At 47.7% G+C, this 18,758-nt stretch overlaps 4 protein-coding genes and 1 non-coding gene across 7 annotated transcripts in view; 3 read left to right on the top strand and 2 right to left on the bottom strand.

The window, feature by feature from the left end:
• Positions 1-416: 416 nt before the first annotated feature.
• LOC123449905 (ribosomal L1 domain-containing protein 1-like) lies at positions 417-2,334 on the bottom strand. Of its 3 annotated transcripts, none has more exons than XM_045127288.1 (2): positions 1,091-2,334; positions 417-979 (listed from the first exon to the last, which is right to left on the bottom strand). In XM_045127288.1, exons 1-2 carry the CDS (start codon positions 2,294-2,296, stop codon positions 764-766), a joined length of 1,422 nt encoding a protein of 473 aa, XP_044983223.1. In that variant the 5' UTR covers positions 2,297-2,334; the 3' UTR covers positions 417-763. The 3 variants fall into 3 exon arrangements, with proteins under 3 accessions (XP_044983223.1, XP_044983215.1, XP_044983207.1); XM_045127280.1 differs by having other exon boundaries at positions 417-1,084; positions 1,196-2,334; XM_045127272.1 differs by having other exon boundaries at positions 417-2,334.
• Positions 2,335-5,516: 3,182 nt separating this feature from the next.
• LOC123449896 (cytochrome c oxidase assembly protein COX19-like) lies at positions 5,517-7,556 on the top strand. Its single transcript, XM_045127261.1, has 5 exons — positions 5,517-5,794; positions 5,953-6,017; positions 6,204-6,292; positions 6,370-6,467; positions 7,175-7,556. Exons 2-5 carry the CDS (start codon positions 6,008-6,010, stop codon positions 7,296-7,298), a joined length of 321 nt encoding a protein of 106 aa, XP_044983196.1. The 5' UTR covers positions 5,517-5,794; positions 5,953-6,007; the 3' UTR covers positions 7,299-7,556.
• A 1,060-nt stretch (positions 7,557-8,616) lies between these two features.
• Positions 8,617-11,487, top strand: LOC123402018 (probable NOT transcription complex subunit VIP2). The gene is given in 9 exon segments (XM_045095875.1): positions 8,617-8,753; positions 8,874-8,967; positions 9,073-9,235; positions 9,429-9,781; positions 10,580-10,752; positions 10,754-10,790; positions 10,865-10,996; positions 11,227-11,298; positions 11,420-11,487. Coding segments are annotated over 9 exon segments (1,110 nt in total). The 5' UTR covers positions 8,617-8,735.
• LOC123424025 lies at positions 8,902-8,967 on the bottom strand. The gene has a single exon (XR_006621516.1). It is a non-coding gene; the product is annotated as a small nucleolar RNA snoR35 (small nucleolar RNA).
• A 1,791-nt stretch (positions 11,488-13,278) lies between the features above and the next one.
• The window catches only part of LOC123402007, a 33,164-nt gene continuing 27,684 nt past the window's right edge, over positions 13,279-18,758 (top strand). The window contains exon 1 of the mRNA XM_045095864.1: positions 13,279-13,430. Coding sequence (XP_044951799.1) covers positions 13,279-13,430 — 152 coding nt within the window. The remainder of the gene's footprint in view (positions 13,431-18,758) is intronic.

Genomic DNA, 18,758 nt, shown 5'->3' with positions numbered 1-18,758 from the left:
TAAGGAGTGTTTGATGCCACAAGAAAAACAAAGGAATTGTAAAAAGAAGTTGGAGTGGATGTTAGATTTCCTATGAAATGTAGTACAAAAGATTCCATAGGAAAAATTCCTATGGGATCGAATCCTATGATTCAAAGGACCAATGTAGGAAATAATCCTAAGGGTTTCAATCCTCCAAAAATCCTATAGAATTCCTTTGTATCAAAGGAGCCCTGAATAAACACATGAAGAGAATAAAATGGTGGTAAATCAACCTTTAGTACTATAAGTTGGATCATATAATAGTCCAGATGTCTGTCAAAGATGAGACTACTATTAGATGACTGTCAAATCACATAGTACACCTGCTACCCAGAATCATCAAGAAGCTACTATTAGAGGGGTGCATTAGAGAAGACAGACCAACACAAGCATAGTATCAGACCAATACAAAATTGTTGCATACTAGCAGATGGATTACAAAAGATGAAAAGAGAAACAGTTCCACCATAACTTTACCCCAAAGGTTGTTTATAAGCTACCAAAATCTGAAGAAACTACTCCAGATATTCTGCCGCGGCACCACCGTATTACACTCAGCAGTATAATCTTAAGTGCAATCTCCTAATACAAAAAAGAAGCAGGTTCGACAATGATTGCATCTCACAGCTGACAGTAATCGGATTTACCAGCTTATCTATGCATAGAACATGCAGCTTGGTCTCAATTCAAGAGATTGGCATTCAACTGACAAGCAGCAATTTCAGGAAAACCAAATACAACCTTAGACCCTTGCCCTGGATCTCTTCATCTTATCGCCACTTGATTTCTTCCCCCTGCTCTTCTTCTCTTCCTTGTCAACTTTAACAGCAGCAGGAGTGCTTTCCCCATCCAAGAGGACTTCACCATCATCAGAATCACCCTTCATGCTCTTCTTCTTCTTCCCCTCTTTGACCTCTCCCTTCTTCCCCTTGTTCTTCTTGCTGCCAACATCCTCCACCTCCTCAGGTACTTGCTTGCTACCTTCTTTCTTGCCCTTACTTTTCTTGTAGCTGGCTTCCTCACTCTTCCTACCCTTCTTCTCTGCCGGACTGGCATCCTCCACCTCCACCTCCTCAGGTACTTGCTTGCTACCTTCTTTCTTGCCCTTACTTTTCTTGTAGCTGGCTTCCTCACTCTTCCTACCCTTCTTCTCTGCCGGACTGGCATCCTCCACCTCCATGTCCAATGCACGCTTCTTATCCTTGCCCTTCTTTGGGGTCTTCAGGTCCTCACCGGCAGAAACCTCTACGGAAGGCGCAGCCTCCTTCTTCCTCCTCTTCTCAGTCACCTCTTGTGCTTCCTCCATCACAACATCTTCAGTCTGATCCTTGTTTTTCCTTTTCCTCTTGTACTTCACACCTGCGGCTCCACCATTGGCATCCACATTTTTCAGTGCCTTCATCTTCTTGTCCTTGCCCTTGCTGCCAGTCTCCACTTCTGCAGCATCGATGACCTCTCCTGCTTCCAATCGCCCAACCGGAAACTCAATCTTCATGCCCAACTCTGGCACAACCTGGTATATTGGTAGTGCGACGGAATCAACAGCCTTCAAATGCAGGGCCCTCACGTTCGCCCACTTCTTGGGCACCTTCTCCACGGCGGCCTCCACAGCCGCCATCACGTTCTCAACGATCTCCTCCTCCTCCATGTCGAGCCTGCCCACCTTGATCCCCGAGCAGGTCCCGGTCCGCAGGTACAGGAAAGTGGAGCCCAGAACCTTGCGGACCTGCTCCGGCCAGCCGGCGCGGGTGAAGTCAACGGCGATGGGGGCCTTCTTGGTGGAGTAGAAGGCCTTGCCGAGGAGGCGGGGCAGCATGGGGAGCAGGGCGCGGTCGGCGAGGAAGAGGTCGTAGGAGGCGGCGAAGCGGCGGCGCGACTCGTAGGGGCGGTAGTCGGTGCGCAGGGCGGAGAAGGGGACGACCTCCGAGACGGGGAGCTTGAGGGACCTGGCCGCGTCGAGGATGGCGGTAGCGGCGGGGGAGCCGGAGCCGGCGCGGTCGTCGGAGATGACGCAGACGGAGGCGGCCGAGTGGGCGACGACGGGGTGCGGGAGCGGGAGCAGGTGCGGCTTGGTGGTGGGCTTGGGCGGCACGCGGCGGAGCGAGAGCTGGAGCACGACGAGGTCGTCGCGCTCGTCGGCGAGCAGGTTCGGCGGCGCCTCCGCCGCGCGCTCGCGCATCCACTTGGTGAGGGACGCCACGGCGCTGGCCACCGTCGCGCGCGGCACCTCGTGCGCCGCCTTGTCCTTCAGCTGCGGCTGCGGTGCCGGCGACATGGCTGCTGCTGCGTCGGCGGCGGCGGCGGCGGCGGCGGCTTAGGGTTTAGTTCGGGCGGTGGGGGAAAGAGAGGAGAGGAGGAGGTAGCCGGGCTGAGGGGTGTTATATTGGCGCGCCTTACGCGGCCCATCCCGGGGCCTGCGGGAATGGCCCAGCCCAAATAGCTTTTGAGGGGCGTCATACTCGTAGTACCTGGGCCAGGTCGTTCGCTGACGGAGCTCTCAAAAAAGAAAACGATGGATTTCCTTAAAAAAAATGATAGATGCCCCCCAAGAGAAAAAACAACGATGGATCACATTGTGGCCAACTTAGGGCCTGTTCGTCTGTCCACCAGCTCCACGGAACTATGCGAGCAAGATTTGAGTAGAAGGTTAATTTTTTCTTTTGTTTTCTCCATGCGAACAAGAAAGGTTTCTGCCGTGAAGATTTATTGATGATTGCAAGGAAGGCATGTCTTTGACTGCGGCGAGTAAGAAGAAGAAGGGGAAGGAAATAGTGCCTGAAAATGTTCGAGAATTTGAGCCCCTTGGCCTTGAGAATGGCGATGACAACGAAGATGTTGATTATGAGCCAAATGAAGAGGATAGTGATGCGGAAAATTCCGAAGCGGAAGAAATGAGGAAATATGCAACTCGATTCAAAAGGGAGCTGAAGGCAAAGAGGCTTGGTGTTCCAGTTGAAAAGGAAGCATATGTTGTGATACAGGAAGATGCAAATATCCTGGATGATGGTGTGAGAAGTTCGGAGGAAGGTGACTGGTCTTATGAAGTGATGGTTGAAGATGTCAAGCATGTGTTCCAAAGGTTCTATGTGTATTTTGAAGCATGTAAAAGAGGCTATGCTGCAGGTTGTAGGAATGTGATTGGATTGGATTGATGTTTCTTCAAAGGAGCATGCAAAGGAGAGTTGATATGTGCTACAGGGAGATGCCAAAAATGGTATCTAACCAGTGACTTGGGCTGTGGAGAAGGAGTGCAATAGCTCTTGGTTCTCGTTTCTTGGTCTTCTTCTTTGTTTTTGTTTTTTTAAAGAGGTTTTGTTTTTTTTTCAACGAAGGAGGTTCTGGTTTCTTGGTCTTTTGACAAGAGATTTAAAGATTAATGGCCAAGGAGAAGGATGGGTCTTTATCTCATACCAGCAAAAGGTACGTGCAAAAGTGCGGTGGTCAAGAATAAAGTATGGATGTTGTGGTAGCATTAAACACAGCATGAGGACATGCTCACAATCACAAAGCGTTGGATATTTAAGAGCACGATTCTCTAAAAATGTAAGCATGGTCTTCATTTGTGGCTCCCCCTCATGTGTGGCTCCCTCAGGCCTAAACGTGAACCGAAAGTGGGCTGCAATTTAATTGCGCCAGCCGAGTCTTAAAGATTAATGGCACAAATGAAGGAGGTTCTGGTTTCTTGGTCTTTTGACAAGAGATTTAAAGATTAATGGCCAAGGAGAAGGATGGGTCTTTATCTCATACCAGCAAAAGGTACGTGCAAAAGTGCGGTGGTCAAGAATAAAGTATGGATGTTGTGGTAGCATTAAACACAGCATGAGGACATGCTCACAATCACAAAGCGTTGGATATTTAAGAGCACGATTCTCTAAAAATGTAAGCATGGTCTTCATTTGTGGCTCCCCCTCATGTGTGGCTCCCTCAGGCCTAAACGTGAACCGAAAGTGGGCTGCAATTTAATTGCGCCAGCCGAGTCTTAAAGATTAATGGCACAAATGAAGGAGGTTCTGGTTTCTTGGTCTTTTGACAAGAGATTTAAAGATTAATGGCCAAGGAGAAGGATGGGTCTTTATCTCATACCAGCAAAAGGTACGTGCAAAAGTGCGGTGGTCAAGAATAAAGTATGGATGTTGTGGTAGCATTAAACACAGCATGAGGACATGCTCACAATCACAAAGCGTTGGATATTTAAGAGCACGATTCTCTAAAAATGTAAGCATGGTCTTCATTTGTGGCTCCCCCTCATGTGTGGCTCCCTCAGGCCTAAACGTGAACCGAAAGTGGGCTGCAATTTAATTGCGCCAGCCGAGTCTTGAACTCGAGACCTCTTGACTCTGATACCATGTAGAAGTGCATGCTCTAGCCAATGCAACCAAAAGACCGATCTGATGGAAGAGACTAGGCAACACAATATACGTCAACACCCTCAAACGACTGTGATACAGATAATTCAGAAAAAGAAAGCAGCGCAAATACAGTTTTCCTCGGCTACGCATCTTTCATAGGAATATATAAGGTACGGTACTTCTTTGATTATTATAAAATTCTTGTTTAAAAATGAGTGTATCTAAATACTAAAGCGTGACTAGATACATTCATATCTAGACAAATCTAAGACAAGAATTTTGAGACGGAGGGAGTATAAGCTTCAGCAAGTGCTTAACTGAACTTAGTTCAGGCTAGTAAGTATTTGCTTAACCGAACTTATTAGGTCCTGTTTGGAACCACTCAGATAATATAATCCGGTTTTTATAATCTATTATGTCTTCAAACAGGACAAATTATATTCCAGTTTATAAAAACTAGATGGCCAGATTATTAAAAACTCATAATCTACTCGACCCCAGCTAAAATCAGATTATGGATTACTAATGACCCATTACCCCTTGGAAACTTGGGACAATTACCTACTGCCACCACCATCGTCCTTCAAACATACCCATCTAAATTATTACCTTTGCAGCTAGAAAACAGAGGGCAGTCATGTCATTGTACAATATAAAAACTGGATTACAGTTTATATAATTTGGCATCCAAACATGTCCATCTAGATTATTTTTATAAACCAGATTATATAATCTATCTTCATAATCTAAATTATTACTAATCTATTGTGGTTTCAAACAGGGCCTTAGTAGTTCATTGGAAGGATGGCATGGGTACGCTTGAGAGTGTTAATCTCCACATAGGAGTTTCAGTTTGCTGCTAAAGATTAACTGTTGCCAGGCATCTGCGAAGCTTAACTGAAATCTTTGCACAGAAATGTGAAGAGTTGTCTATTTACTGTTTGAAACTCGGTACAAAATTCAGAAGTGTCAAGCGCCTTGCTGCAGGCTCCGACATGGAGTAGTAGTATTATTTTTTGCCGATAAAAAGACATCCCACGTCATCTCCTACGTGGCGCTTTGTCCACCTCCTCGACGATCGGTGAGCATCCCCTTCCCGATCCATCGCGATCGCTGTTACTGTCAGTTCGCTTGCTCCTCCTCCTCGCCGGCGCGCCGCCATCCTCCTCCCACCCCGCTCCGGCCAGGCGGGCGGGCGGCGGCGGCGGCCTCTCCTCTCTCTGCCCCCCATCCCGCGCTGCTCCGACGTGCAGGGAGCTACGCTGGTCATCCACTCTGCCGCCGCTCCTTCCACCCCGGCCCGGCGCCACCTTCCTCCCTCCCTCGCTGGCCTGGCCGGATCCACCACCAGCCTGCTCTGCTCCCCCGCCGTCCCTCGCACCGGCGTATACAAATCTGAGGAGGGCCGCGCCTTCGCCACCATTGTAAGTGTCTAATCTCCTGGCAGCTGGCGCTCCAAATCTGGGCATGCCAATGATGCCATTGGGGGTGCACCTGAGTTGTTCGATGAAATGCCACATCGACCCGTGTGGTTTCTACCTTGGTTGACTTCAATGACTTGTGCCTTGTTCCTCTGCTGCAGCGTTCGGGCATCACGACCGCCGGCACAGGGATCTGAGTCCTGAAGTTCTTGAAAAATGAGTGCAGGTGAGGGCGTGGATTTCAACTGATCTCTCCTATGCGTGCTCCTGGAGGTTCATGTTTACTTTTGTTGTTACCTTAAGACATCTGACAGTGGCCAACAACTTTGTGTTCCGTTAGCGTGTTGCCCCATCACTAACTTGACATCATACTAATATAGCAACCGTTGAATAACCTTGTGAGTTCTCGCAGGTGGCGCGTTCGGTGGAAACAGGGGGGCGAGGCCTGTACCTCCTGAAAAAGGTGTATTCCCTCTCGACCACTTGCACGAGTGCGACCTGGTCAGTTGTGATCGTTTTGTTTTCTTCATAGGGTATAGTGTCAGTATGCGTTATTCGAGAGCTACATGTTCAAACAGGAGAAGAAGGAATATCTTGCCTGCCTGAAATCGACGGGAGCTCAGTCTGAAAAATGTCGGATGTTCTCGAAGAAGTACTTGGAATGTAGGATGGAGAGGTTAGCATGCTTACTCTCCGTGTAATCATTTCAGAACTACCGTGTTGTACTAGTAATGTTGTTAGCTCAACCTGTTTCTGGCACATCCACCAATTTATGTGTAGTGATTTAGGGTGCATTTGCCTCCTAAGCAAACTTAATACTGGCTTCGCTAGGCTGCCAAGCGAACTAGCATGCATGGGCTAGCAAATCTTGCCACACTAGAAAAACAGTCTATTTATTGCTGCAGCATGTTACGATCATTTTCTGAACCATATTTAGTAGTTGAGTGATGAACAGTTTATTGCTGCATTGGCCTACAGCAAACCAAGCCTGGCCTCCATCCATGTTCGGTTATTTGCCTCCTATGTTTTTTTTTAGCGAATTTGCCTCCTGTGGTGACAACACATGTGTAATGTGCTACATCCAGGTCTGTCTATCTGATGGTTGCTTGAAGCAACCAATCTTGCCAACCAGGCAACCACAAATATGAACTATTAGCTTTAGCCTTTTAGGGGATGTTTAATGCTTGCAATTGTCGATGTTTTTCTATGATTTGTTGTAGAATAGCTCAAGTTCTGACTTGCATTGGTAAGATTTGTTACCAACTTTGGTATCTGAAATTCATTATTCATGCTCATAAACAAAATGCTTTTCATTTGAAGTTTTTGGTTTGATGCTGCTCTATCTAATAGGATTTCAAATCACGCTATTCTTGTGCAATCCAGGAACCTGATGGCAAAGCAAGATATGGCAGAGCTTGGGTTCGGTAATGCAGACGCCGTGGTTACGTCTTCTGAGAAGGACAGCAAACTGGAGAGTCCAGCGAGTGATTCGGAAGAGAAGAAATAGCTGTTTAACATGCAAGCCAGCAAAAGGATACTAGAGCATAACCTGTTTAATTCGGCAAGTTCTACACTCGGGCTAGATTTAACGTGGAATACCTCGTATATTCTTTTACTAGTTTCTCTGATAAATTAAGCCGTGTACCACAGGTGGAGAAAGTATCAGTTTACATATGCTCTTTTTAATGCTTTCATAGGATTTTTTTTTGTCCTTTGGATCAGCTGGACGGTACTAAATTTTTTCTAAGAATTGTCTGTTTTTCTATGCCCAGTAGCGTTGAAATTTGAACATCATTGGCTTCAACCTCTATTTTTTTTCGCCGGCCACATAGGCTGGGCTCTGTTTTCATGTGTTCCTCTAATGTTGTATCCGGTCTACAACCGTTTCTCTTGCATTCAAATTATTATTTTTGAAAGCCTTGCATTCAAATTTTCATTTTCTGTTGGAATTTTCTGTTCATTTCTAGCAGCGGTATGCGCTGGCTGATATGTTTGATTACTTGAAGGTCATCTTTACAGTCGAGTGCGGCTCTCCTAGTTGTATATACATTGTTGATTTTTTTTAAGGTGAAGCACATGGTACAGGATTTACTTCAGATAAGCAGGTCAAAACACATTGCAAGCTTGCAGTTGCAGCATAAAGCTGAAATGCTTAAAGCACATAACTGAACCCTGAACCTCCCCTTCCATTGACCTGGGTTAGGATGGACAGTCACATTTGTACGTGGATCACACAAAGCATCCATATTCCCCAGGTATCACACACAATAAATCCGCAGTAATACGACATTTTAACTTGACAATCGCAATGCCAATGATGCCATTGGGGGTGCACCTGACTTGTTCGATGAAATGCCGCATCGACCCGTGTGGTGTCTACCTTGGTTGACTTCAATGACTTGTGCCTTGTTCCTCTGCTCCAGCGTTCGGGCACCACGACCGAAACAACTCTGCCATCGGCGGATTTTTCTTTCTTTCTAATAAAATCCCGATGAAACAGAGCACATGAAAATATTATGCCACATGGTTAAAAGACCCGTAAAACGACAGGCTATCCAGGTCTTTGCTTTGGCTACTCAAACAACTAGTTGGTTGGAAGTTAAACCTGCCTTTCTTTTCAAACTCAAGCACTTAGTAGTAGCACTAGTCCAGATCATGTCTGGTTCCTAGAACGGTGACATTTCCTCACTGCTGACTGAAATCTGCACATTTTTATGCTCACCTGGTTCATCTTGGAAGGATGGCTCAGATGTAAACTTTCTACCAAGTTATTAAATTATTACGCACGATTTTTCTTTTTTGAGTTTTTTTTTCTAATTCACAAGTGACTAATGGATGTATCCGTTTCTGATTCAGATTGGCGGCAATCACCACTTCATGCATTTTTGGTGGACAATTTTCAGTTGAACCTCAGTGTTGACTTGCTCCTCTGTTGCCAACAACAATGTCCGGCTTGCTGAATGTACTTGCCTATCCTTGTAACTGGACTACCACACATTCACTATATATTTCCCAATTCTATCTGTCTACTATGTTTTCTTATTACTTGTCTTGTTAACTTGATGCTTTCTTCCCTTGGCAGTCAAATCTTAACAGTTCCACATCGAACCTTCCAGAGCCATTCACAACATCCTTTTCTGGTCAATCTGGATCAGTTCAAGGTTTCCATCACTCTGGTGAGCATACGATAGATACACTAACTCCGTTAGTGCATCGACATAGTGCGCCATCCATTCAGTAGACCTTCTTAACTAACTCTGGTCATTTTCTGCATTTTTCAGGTCTGCACAACATTCATGGAAATTATAGCCTTCCAAATATGCCTGGATCACTTGCACAAAGGAATGCTGCCATGAGTGGCCTTCCATCCTCCGGGGTTCAGCAACCTGGAGGGAGCATTTCTGGGAGATTTGCTTCAAACAACCTTCCTGTTGCCATGTCTCAGGTTCGAATGCTCATCTTTGTGGAGGTTTGCATTATTATTATTTATATACGTTGACCATCATGAACATGGATGCTAATAGATCTGCAATCCAAGGAACAATTTTGTTGTCTTAATAAATTATAACATATTCTTGCTGTTGTTTCATGCGGGGATGATGATTCTTACTGTTTTGGCATTATTGTTTCTTTTGCCGATTCCTCATGCACATTCTGGTGTCGGTGGTAGAGGAATGAATGTTGGTGGAGGTCAAGCATTCAGCAGTGGAATGAACATGGGTGGTAGCATTCAAGGTTTATCCTCAAACTTGGGCACCAGTGGTAATCGAAATTCTGTTCCTGGCAATCCAGCTTTAGGAAACCTGGGTCCACGTATTACAAGCTCCGCGGGAAACATTGTGGGTGGAAGTAACATTGGAAGAAATATAAGCTCTGGTGGATTGTCGGTGCCGAGTATCTCATCACACATCGATTTTAGTGGCAATGCTGCAAGTGGAAGACTAAATGTGCAAGGATCCAACAGGATGATGAATGGCCTTATTCCGCAAGGTAGTTTACTTAACAGTAGGTTGATTTTTTACTCCATACATTTATGTTAAGCTTGAAATACTATTTTTAAGCATATTTAACCATTGCTATGTTAATGCTCTGTTCCTTGCCTTTATCTTACGAAAAAAAGTTGGGCATATGAAATAAATGGTTAACTTCCCATATTATATAGGTTTCATTGGACCTTCTTTTTTGGAAAACACAGTAGGTAGCGTTAATGTTCATCAGTTCATGCTTCATAAATCATGAACCATGTGATGCTGTAGTGTATTGCAGACTTCAATATTGGAAGTGACACTATCTGGCGCAATAGGCATTTTGTTACCTCTGTACAATGGGAGCCAACTTTTTAGAATTTAGAACTTTACCTTAAATATTTAAGTCCAACATTGTTGGAATTCCTGTCATCTTTATTCTTTCTTTTGCAGGCATATGTTGTCTGTTGGGAATTTTTTAATAATTAGACATAGAATCCTGTAAACAAAGGCGCACATATTAAAATAAATAGAAATCAATGCTATTTTCTTAGTATTATTTGAGAATATCCATTTTGAGTTGGTTATGGTCCTTGCTTTTTTAGTGACTGTTACTGTATCTATTTCTTAATGTTGTTCTATTCAGTGATATTACCAATTTAAATTTATGATAGTAGCTGGGTTATGATACAAGCTTGTTTATATTTTATTCAATCGTGATAGTCTCGTGTGGGAGAACGATAAAAGAAGCATACAGTGTGTTATTTTCTTTTGTTTAACTATGTTCTCATTCAGCTTGTGTTTTTTTAATCTCTAACACCAGGATCATCGCAACTGATGAATATGATTAGAAGTTCGTACCCAACGTCTGGTGGTTCATTATCCCAGAACCAAATGCAACCAGGAAATAATTCTCTAGGTTCCATGGGGATGCTACATGACGCCAGTGACAGTGCTCCATTCGACATCAGTGATTTCCCCCAGTTAACTGGTCGATCGGCCTAATTCAGCTGGTGGTCCACAGGGACAATATGGTAAAATTGCTGGAAAATCGTAAATATTTCCCCCTATTTTTGGAGGATTCTTTACCAATCTCTCTAAATTTCAGGATCACTACGGAAGCAAGGAGTTGGTGTTAACTCCATTGTTCAACAAAACCAGGAGTTCAGTATTCAGAACGAAGATTTCTCCGCTCTTCCAGGATTTAAAGGTTGTTACAGTTAAATTATTCCTAGAACCTGTCTGTTGATTCAGGGAGATTGTTCTCATTATGTTTCCGGTGTAGTGGAGCATGATTATTTAGCTGTGTTACTTTGTGATCTTGAAGTTCTAATATCGGCTTCATGCCTGTTATTATACAGCCCCGCTACTCTTTACATACTGAACCTCAGTATTTGAACAGCTTAGTTACCAACAAAATTACTCCGTCGTAAAATATTCTATCTGTTATAAAGCCCATTGGTTTTTTAGCCGTGTGGTATGAATGCCGTGATCTTCTCCTCAAGTCAACAAAGGCTTACTGCCTTTCTATATGCTTGATGGGTATTTTTGTCTTCTCTACTTCCCTTGATGGGTATTTTTGTCTTCTCCTCAAGTCAACAAAGGTGTCCGCGATCGTTGCAGCAAAATTTATGGAACACTGTTTTTGTGAATACAATCATAGAGAAAGGTCAGAAGACGAGGATGCAAAGATTTCATGAGGGCCAGCGGGGCAAGACCCCATGCAGCTGACGTGGCCTCACGGGAATGCAGAAAAATATCTCATAAATACTACTCCCTCCGTTCCTAAATATAAGTTTTTTAAGATATTTCATTAAGTGACTACATACGAAGCAAAATGAATTAATCTATACTATAAAGTATGTCTATATACATCCGTATGTAGTTCTCTAATGAAATCTCTAAAAAAACTTATATTTAAGAACGGAGGGAGTAATTTGGTATTGCTTTATAAGATATACATATGCCAAATCAAGGATGCATATATGCACCGTCTATTGGCGTAATAACATATTATTATCATGTGATGCTCTAACTGGACATTAATCACCATGAATCATCATTACAATATATGGTGACCACCTTGGAAAAATGCGCCAAAGGACATTTAGATTTTTTTAGAAAAGGAGGCGTCACCCCGGCCTCTGCATCGAGTGATGCATGCAGTCTTTTATTTAAGCAAGGATAAACCAGTCCGGATCAAGTACATCAAGTTTATGAGAAGAAACATGGTATGAAAGGACATTTAGATAAAAGGGTCTTTCTGCAACATGGTTACGTGCTTCGAAATTCATATGCATATAAATAATAAGTACCCCTAATTTTTGCGAGAAATGATAGTACGACTATTTATGACATATGTAGGACAATTTTAATACATGACATGGGTATAGAGCTCTTATTTAGTTGCGTTAGGGGGAGATAATCAATTTCTCTCTCCTGCAAGAACTCGTATAGAGAATTCATTATTGTAAGCTTCTCATATCATGACTTATGGTTATAGATGGAAGGGCATCCTAAACCCTTCGCGTTTTCCATTGGTCACACTCTTCATATAAAACATGAGCTAAATATTAGGTATGATTTGAGGCATAACAGCTAAGCCATTTGGGAGGTGGTTAAGCCAATTTAATTCTGGTGTTACTATGGCTATAATTCATTTAAGCTCACTATGGCAGTAAGTTAACTATGAGCCTCATGATCTACCGTGTGGACCAATATGGATCAAAATAACATCCTGAAAATTAATTAGCTGCAGCATTTGATAGAGTTTGCCGTGGAAGTTACCAATTTGGCCATCCGTGCGCATACGTTGAGTCCTCAACTTTGTGAAGTGTCTCAGACAGCCATACGGATGAATACAAATAGTTGCACTTGCGCCTTTAGGCCCAAATGTAACTATAACGTCTTTTATTTCTAACTAGCAAAAGAGCCCGTGCGTTACAACGGAAGAGAAAATAACACATGCTCTAAACGCAATATATTTTCACATGGCATCATATTTGTATTGCCGACGATTGTCACAGTGCTCACACAACGACAACGCGTTTGAACGAGTCACTCGGGATAAGATGAGAAATATGTTGTTTCTCCCCATGAGGTTTTTCAAAGGTGTGCATGTGTGGTTAACGATGTTTTCTTTCCTCTCAATTTGGTTTTAATTTAATGAATGTTTATTGCAATTCGTATCATCGCTGGAAAGAGAGAAAAAAAGGACCGTGCACTACAGATTAAGTTTGCATAAAAATAATATTTAAGAAGTATTCAACTGCTAAAAATAACATCCTATTTAGATTCTACATATTTTTTTAATCAAATTTTAGATATAACATGTTAAAATCGGAGTTACGGTTTAAAAGATATGGATAATTTTGTTTTAGGTAAAATGTGGATTGATTAACGGAAAAGTCAGGTTTTTTTTAACACAAAAGAAACGTTTCGGCTGATTTAAATACGAATGGCGGGTTGATTATCTGAAACATGAAGGGATATTTTGAAAAATGCAAAAAAAAGTTCAAAAAGATGGTTCTAAAACATGCATTCTATATAGGGCGGCCAAGATCAGCTGGCTCCTACTTTGGTGTTCCCGTTCCAAGGGGCATTTATGTCGGGGGTTACGGTGAGCAAAGGCCACTTCCGATTGGGTACTACGGATTCCCGGTTCCACAATACAGGTAAAATGATTTTCAAAACATACAAGAAAACTTCTTTGAAAACGCAAGCTTTAAGAAAACCAAGTGGGTTGACGATCTATCAATGATGCTATCAAACTCGCATATAAGACGACGTATTTAGAAGTTTCATATTGTTCCTAGATTGGCTGTTCACATCTTTAATGCTCTTCACCATTTTTCAATATAATTTCTTCATGTTTTATATTTTGTTACCCCTTGAATTTGCAAACTTTAAATACTCCCTCTGTTCCTAAATATGAGTCTTCTTAACGATTCCGCTACGGACTACATACATATGTATATACACATACTTTAGATTGTAGATTCACTCATTTTGCTCTGTATGTAGTCTATAGTGGAATCTTTAAAAAAACTTATTGCCGGGGGGATAACCCCGGGGTAGGCTCGTCAAGCCTGCTCCTTCATTTCCGGCCCAAAGGACATGAACGTATACAGATTTCCAAGGCCCAAGTCTTCCAGCCGGCTAGGCAGCGCCTACCGGCTAGAGGACGAGGCGGCCATCCCTCTGGCCGGCCAGGCAACCCCCGCCGGCTAGAGTCGAGGCGGCTACCTCTCCTGAGCCGGCCTGGTCGCGCTAGCCCGGCTAGGAAGGAGGCGGCCGCGCCCAAGCCCGCTAGCCAAGCAGGCTAGCCGGCCGAAGATCACAAGTCACATCAGATCGTAGGTCAGGATAAGACCTTACGACTAAAGGTAGCTACGCGTCAGCAAAGGTACTGGATCGGGGCGCCCGACAGGTACGAGCGTCGGCGGCCACGCTGCTGACCTACCCCGGCTCTGATCCATCACCTAGCATAGTGTCGGACCGTCACACTCCCACTCCATTACTGCACTCGGCATGGGGAACAGTGGAGGCGGCCGTACTACCTGCCCATGACGAATCTCGCGGGGCAACGCTTGACGTACAGCGCGTGCTCGACGTCAACCTTACGCAAGAGCCTCATTGGCCAGCCGGCGGGTTCCACTGCCAATCGAGACCATGCAGCCGACGGGTCCCTCAAGCGACAAGACAAGACTCTAGTGGCCCCCTGGCCAGCCGACGAGGCTGCCAGCCGGGTCCCACACTTGTACCCTTTATCCATATTGTAGGCTGGCGGGTTTGTCTATAAAACCCCCCGGTCGCCCTCCATGCAAGGGGGGCGATCATTCCACAACCGAACAACACTATACACTCACCAACCACAGAGAGAGGCAGAGACGAGCCGGCTGCTCCCCTCTTCCTCCTCCCAACACAGCTCCAGGAGCAACCTTGTACTCTGTTCATACACATCAAACACCCCGGCAGGATTAGGGGTATTATCTCTACGGAGAGCCCTGAACCTGGGTACATCGTGCGTCCCATGCGTGTACCAACCTCGTTCCCAGCGTCCACCTTTGTCCCTTCGGTTCTCACCGACTTTAGCCTACCTATGGCATATGTTGTGAGTATTCACCGACATTTGGCGCCCACCGTGGGGCCGATCGCGGCATCGGCTGACTTTACGCGCTGGGCGGGGCCCCGCACCTACACCATCGGATGCATCGCATCCGGATCAGTATGCATGCCCGTGGAGCCCGCTTTCGACGAGGCAACACCCATGATGATCGACATCCCTGTCCGCCATGCGGATTCGAACGAAGATTCTGATGACGAGGCACTCCCTAGCGTCGTCGCCGCTGCTATGGAGAACCTCAGCGTTCTCTTCAGCGACCTTCGTCTCAACGACGGTCCGCGCTACTTCGGCGAGGACTTCGACGTTGAGGCGCTCTGCGCCAGCTTCAGCAGACTCTCTATCGCTGAGATGCTTGCTCACGACGTATATCCCAGCAACGCCCTCGTCTTCGACGGTCCTCCACCGTCGGTGGGGTTCTTTACCCCATACCACGTTGTTGCCGTCTCCAACACCATGGAGGTGATGGTTATCAGCGCCGGCACCAGCATGGCTCCCAGCAAGGCCTCAACAGGTGCTGGTGAGCCCGCCGCTGCCACCGCCGATACTCTTCGAGACGCCATTGCCGGCCTGAAGACACCGTCACCGCTTCCGCAAACCCTGCTGACGCTCGGGCCTCGCTGGAGGAGGCTCGCAAGCGTATCCTGGAGGAGGGCATTGCCGTAGCTTCGGCGAAACGTCGGTTGGAGGCTACGCAGCGCGAGTATAACTCCGCATACGGCCTTACTCCGATTTCCGAGGCCCCTAGCCGGCTTGGATCGGTCCGCAGCCGCGGCCAGTTCATCGCCGAAGTCCTAGGTGGCAATCTGCCCACCTACGAGACCCCTGCGGCCAACATGCGAGCGGCGCAGGCAGCCATGGAGGAGATGGCGAGCCTGGAAGGCGAGGAGCGCGCTTTCTAGGAGAAGAGGGTCAAGGACCTCCTTGACGCTGCTAACCAGCAACACGCTCGGTTTGACCCCGGTCAGGCTCAGTCGGAGTCCCCGGGGCCCAACCCCGGAGCACGTTGCAACCCTAGCGGCCAGCATCATGCAGAAGGATCCTCCTCGCATCGCCCTTCCGGCCGAAGGGGCGAGGGAAGCCAAGACCGGCGCTCTCAGCGCCAGAGCGAGCACACTTCGGGCTTGCGTCGCGGAGGCGACGAGGGCGATTCAGAGTGTGAGACTCTTCCCCCGCGAAGAACTCACGTCTCTGGCTCGCGAGGCACCTCTCCTCTCGCCACTCGGGCTGGCGCTCACGCTACCGAGGATGATTGGGACGCTCGCCGGCGTCTCATCGTCCTGGCCTAGTCAGCCCTCCTGGAGGAAGATGGTCCCGTCGGTCCGGCCTGTTTCGGCCCCCGGATCCGAGGGGAGCCGTTCCCCCAAGGTTTCACCTTGCCTCGGGACACGCCCAAATACAATGGCACGGCCAAGCCAAAGGACTGGCTTATTGACTACACCACGGCCGTCGGCATTGCCAGGGGCAACAAGCGCGTAGCGGTCCGCTACGTGCCACTCATGTTGACCGGCTCGGCCCGGACTTGACTTAACAGCCTCCCGGTCGGCAGTGTCAACTCATGGGTGGACTTCGAGGAGGCGTTCGTCCGCAACTTCACTGGCACCTACAAGCGCCCTGGCCGGCCCCGCGAGTTGGCCATGTGCATCCAGAAGCCCGACGAACCCCTTCGGGACTACGTCACCCGGTGGACAGAGCTCCGTAACTCCTGCGAGGGGGTGCATAAGGTACAAGATATCCAGTACTTCATCGACGGTTGCCGCAACGGCACCCTCCTCAAGCACAAACTTATGTGCTCCGAGCCCACCTCTCTGGCGGTGCTCATGGCCAAGGCGGACACGTACACCACGACCGACTCGGTGATGCGCGTCAAGGTGACCGCCTCGGACAAGGCTGTACCTACGCCGGCTACTCCCAAGCCGGCTGGGGACAGCCGAGGCGGCCAGAACAACTACAAGCGCAAGGTGGATCAGATGGATCCCCGCTCCAACAACAAGTTGGTGGCCAGCGTGGAGGGCGAAACACCGGCTCCTCAAGCCGGCCCTCCACGAAAGCGTCCCAACAGAAGCAACACCAACTGGCTTCCCAAGCAGTCCTTCGAGCAGCTGCTCGACGCCCCCTGCAAGATACATTCTGGGGCGCAACCGTCTATCCACACACTTCGACAGTGCAGCTTTGCACGCCGGCTGTGGCAAGGGGATGGCCTGCCGGCTCCTCCCGGTGCGCAGGCGTCACCACGTGCACCGGCTCCCGTCCACGCTCCGGCTCCGCCGCCGCCGCCTCACGACGACGGCCACCACCAAGACGACTACCCTCATCAAGACGGAGCATTTGTCGTCTTCACCAGTGAAGGCGACGACAATCACAGCCTGCGCGAGAGGCGGCGCGAGGTGAACGCCACGGGCCCCCCGGTTCCCCAGTACATGCATTGGTCCGACAAACCAATCACATGGAGCCGGGTGGACCATCCCGCGGTGATGCCCAACCCGGGATCGTACACACTCGTCCTCGACCCCACCTTCGCCTCTAAGAGGCTCACCTGTCGGGTGTTGGTCAACGGCGGCAGCAGCATCAACATCCTCTACCTCGACACTCTCCTCAAGCTCGGACTCAAGGAGACGGACGTTCTACCGACCAGTACTGTCTTCCATGGCATCGTGCCTGGGCAGTCCTGCTCGCCCATTGGCAAGATCCAGCTGGACGTCCTCTTCGGCGACAAAGCCCACTTCTGCCGAGAGTCCACATGGTTCGAGGTAGTGGATCTCAATAGCCCGTATCACGCGCTGCTGGGAAGACCGGCTCTGGCCAAGTTTATGGCTATTCCGCATTACGCCTACCTGAAGATGAAGATGCCGGGTCGCAAGGGCATCATCACTGTTGTTGGCGACTACAAGAAGTCGCTCGAGTGTGCCCAAGATAGCAGTCGCCTCGCCGACACCTTGGTGATTGCTGAGGAGAAGTGGCAGATCGACCGGCTCGTGTCCCAGGCTACTAAGCAGCCGACGATTCCTTCTCCTCCGTCCCAATCGGCCGGCGAGGGCTCTTTCAAGCCGGCTAAAGAGACCAAGCAAGTCCCACTCGACCCTGCCAACCCAAAGCAGCGCATCACCATCGGGGCTGGCCTCAGCCCCAAATAGGAAGTTGAGCTCGTCGACTTCCTCCGTGAGAATTGGGACATCTTTGCATGGTCCCCCAAGGACATGTCGGGTGTTCCGAGGAAGTACGCCGAGCACAAACTTCACGTGCGTCCGGATGCAAAGCCGGTGAAACAACCCTTGCGCCGCTTCGCCGAGGGGAAGCGCCGCACGATCGGAGAAGAGATCACCCGGCTCCTTGCAGCCGGCTTCATCATGGAGGTTTTCCACCCGGACTGGCTGGCTAATCCAGTCCTAGTGCTGAAGAAGAATAATACCTGGCAAATGTGTATTGACTACACTAGCCTGAATAAGGCTTGTCCGAAAGACCCTTTCGCGTTGCCTAGGATAGATCAAGTGATCGACTCAACTGCAGGTTGCGAACTGCTGTCGTTTCTGGATGCTTATTCGGGCTACCATCAAATCAAGCTGGATCCAGCTGATCGCCTGAAGACCTCCTTCATCACGTCCTTCGGGGCCTACTGCTACACCACCATGACGTTCGGTCTGAAGAACGCAGGTGCGACGTTCCAACGGTGCATGCAGCAGTGCCTACTACCGCAGATAGGCAGAAACATCCACGTCTATGTGGATGACATCGTTGTCAAGACGAAGCAGCACCTCAGCCTCCTCGACGACTTGCGGGAGACACTCGCCAATCTGCGCGAGTACAAGATCCGGCTCAACCCAGAGAAGTGCGTCTTCGGGGTTCCAGGCGGCAAACTCTTGGGGTTCTTCGTGTCCGCCCG

This window comes from Hordeum vulgare, chromosome 1H (assembly GCF_904849725.1).
Source record: "Hordeum vulgare subsp. vulgare chromosome 1H, MorexV3_pseudomolecules_assembly, whole genome shotgun sequence".
Lineage (NCBI taxonomy): Eukaryota > Viridiplantae > Streptophyta > Magnoliopsida > Poales > Poaceae > Hordeum > Hordeum vulgare.
This window is presented reverse-complemented; position numbering and strand designations above follow the sequence as displayed.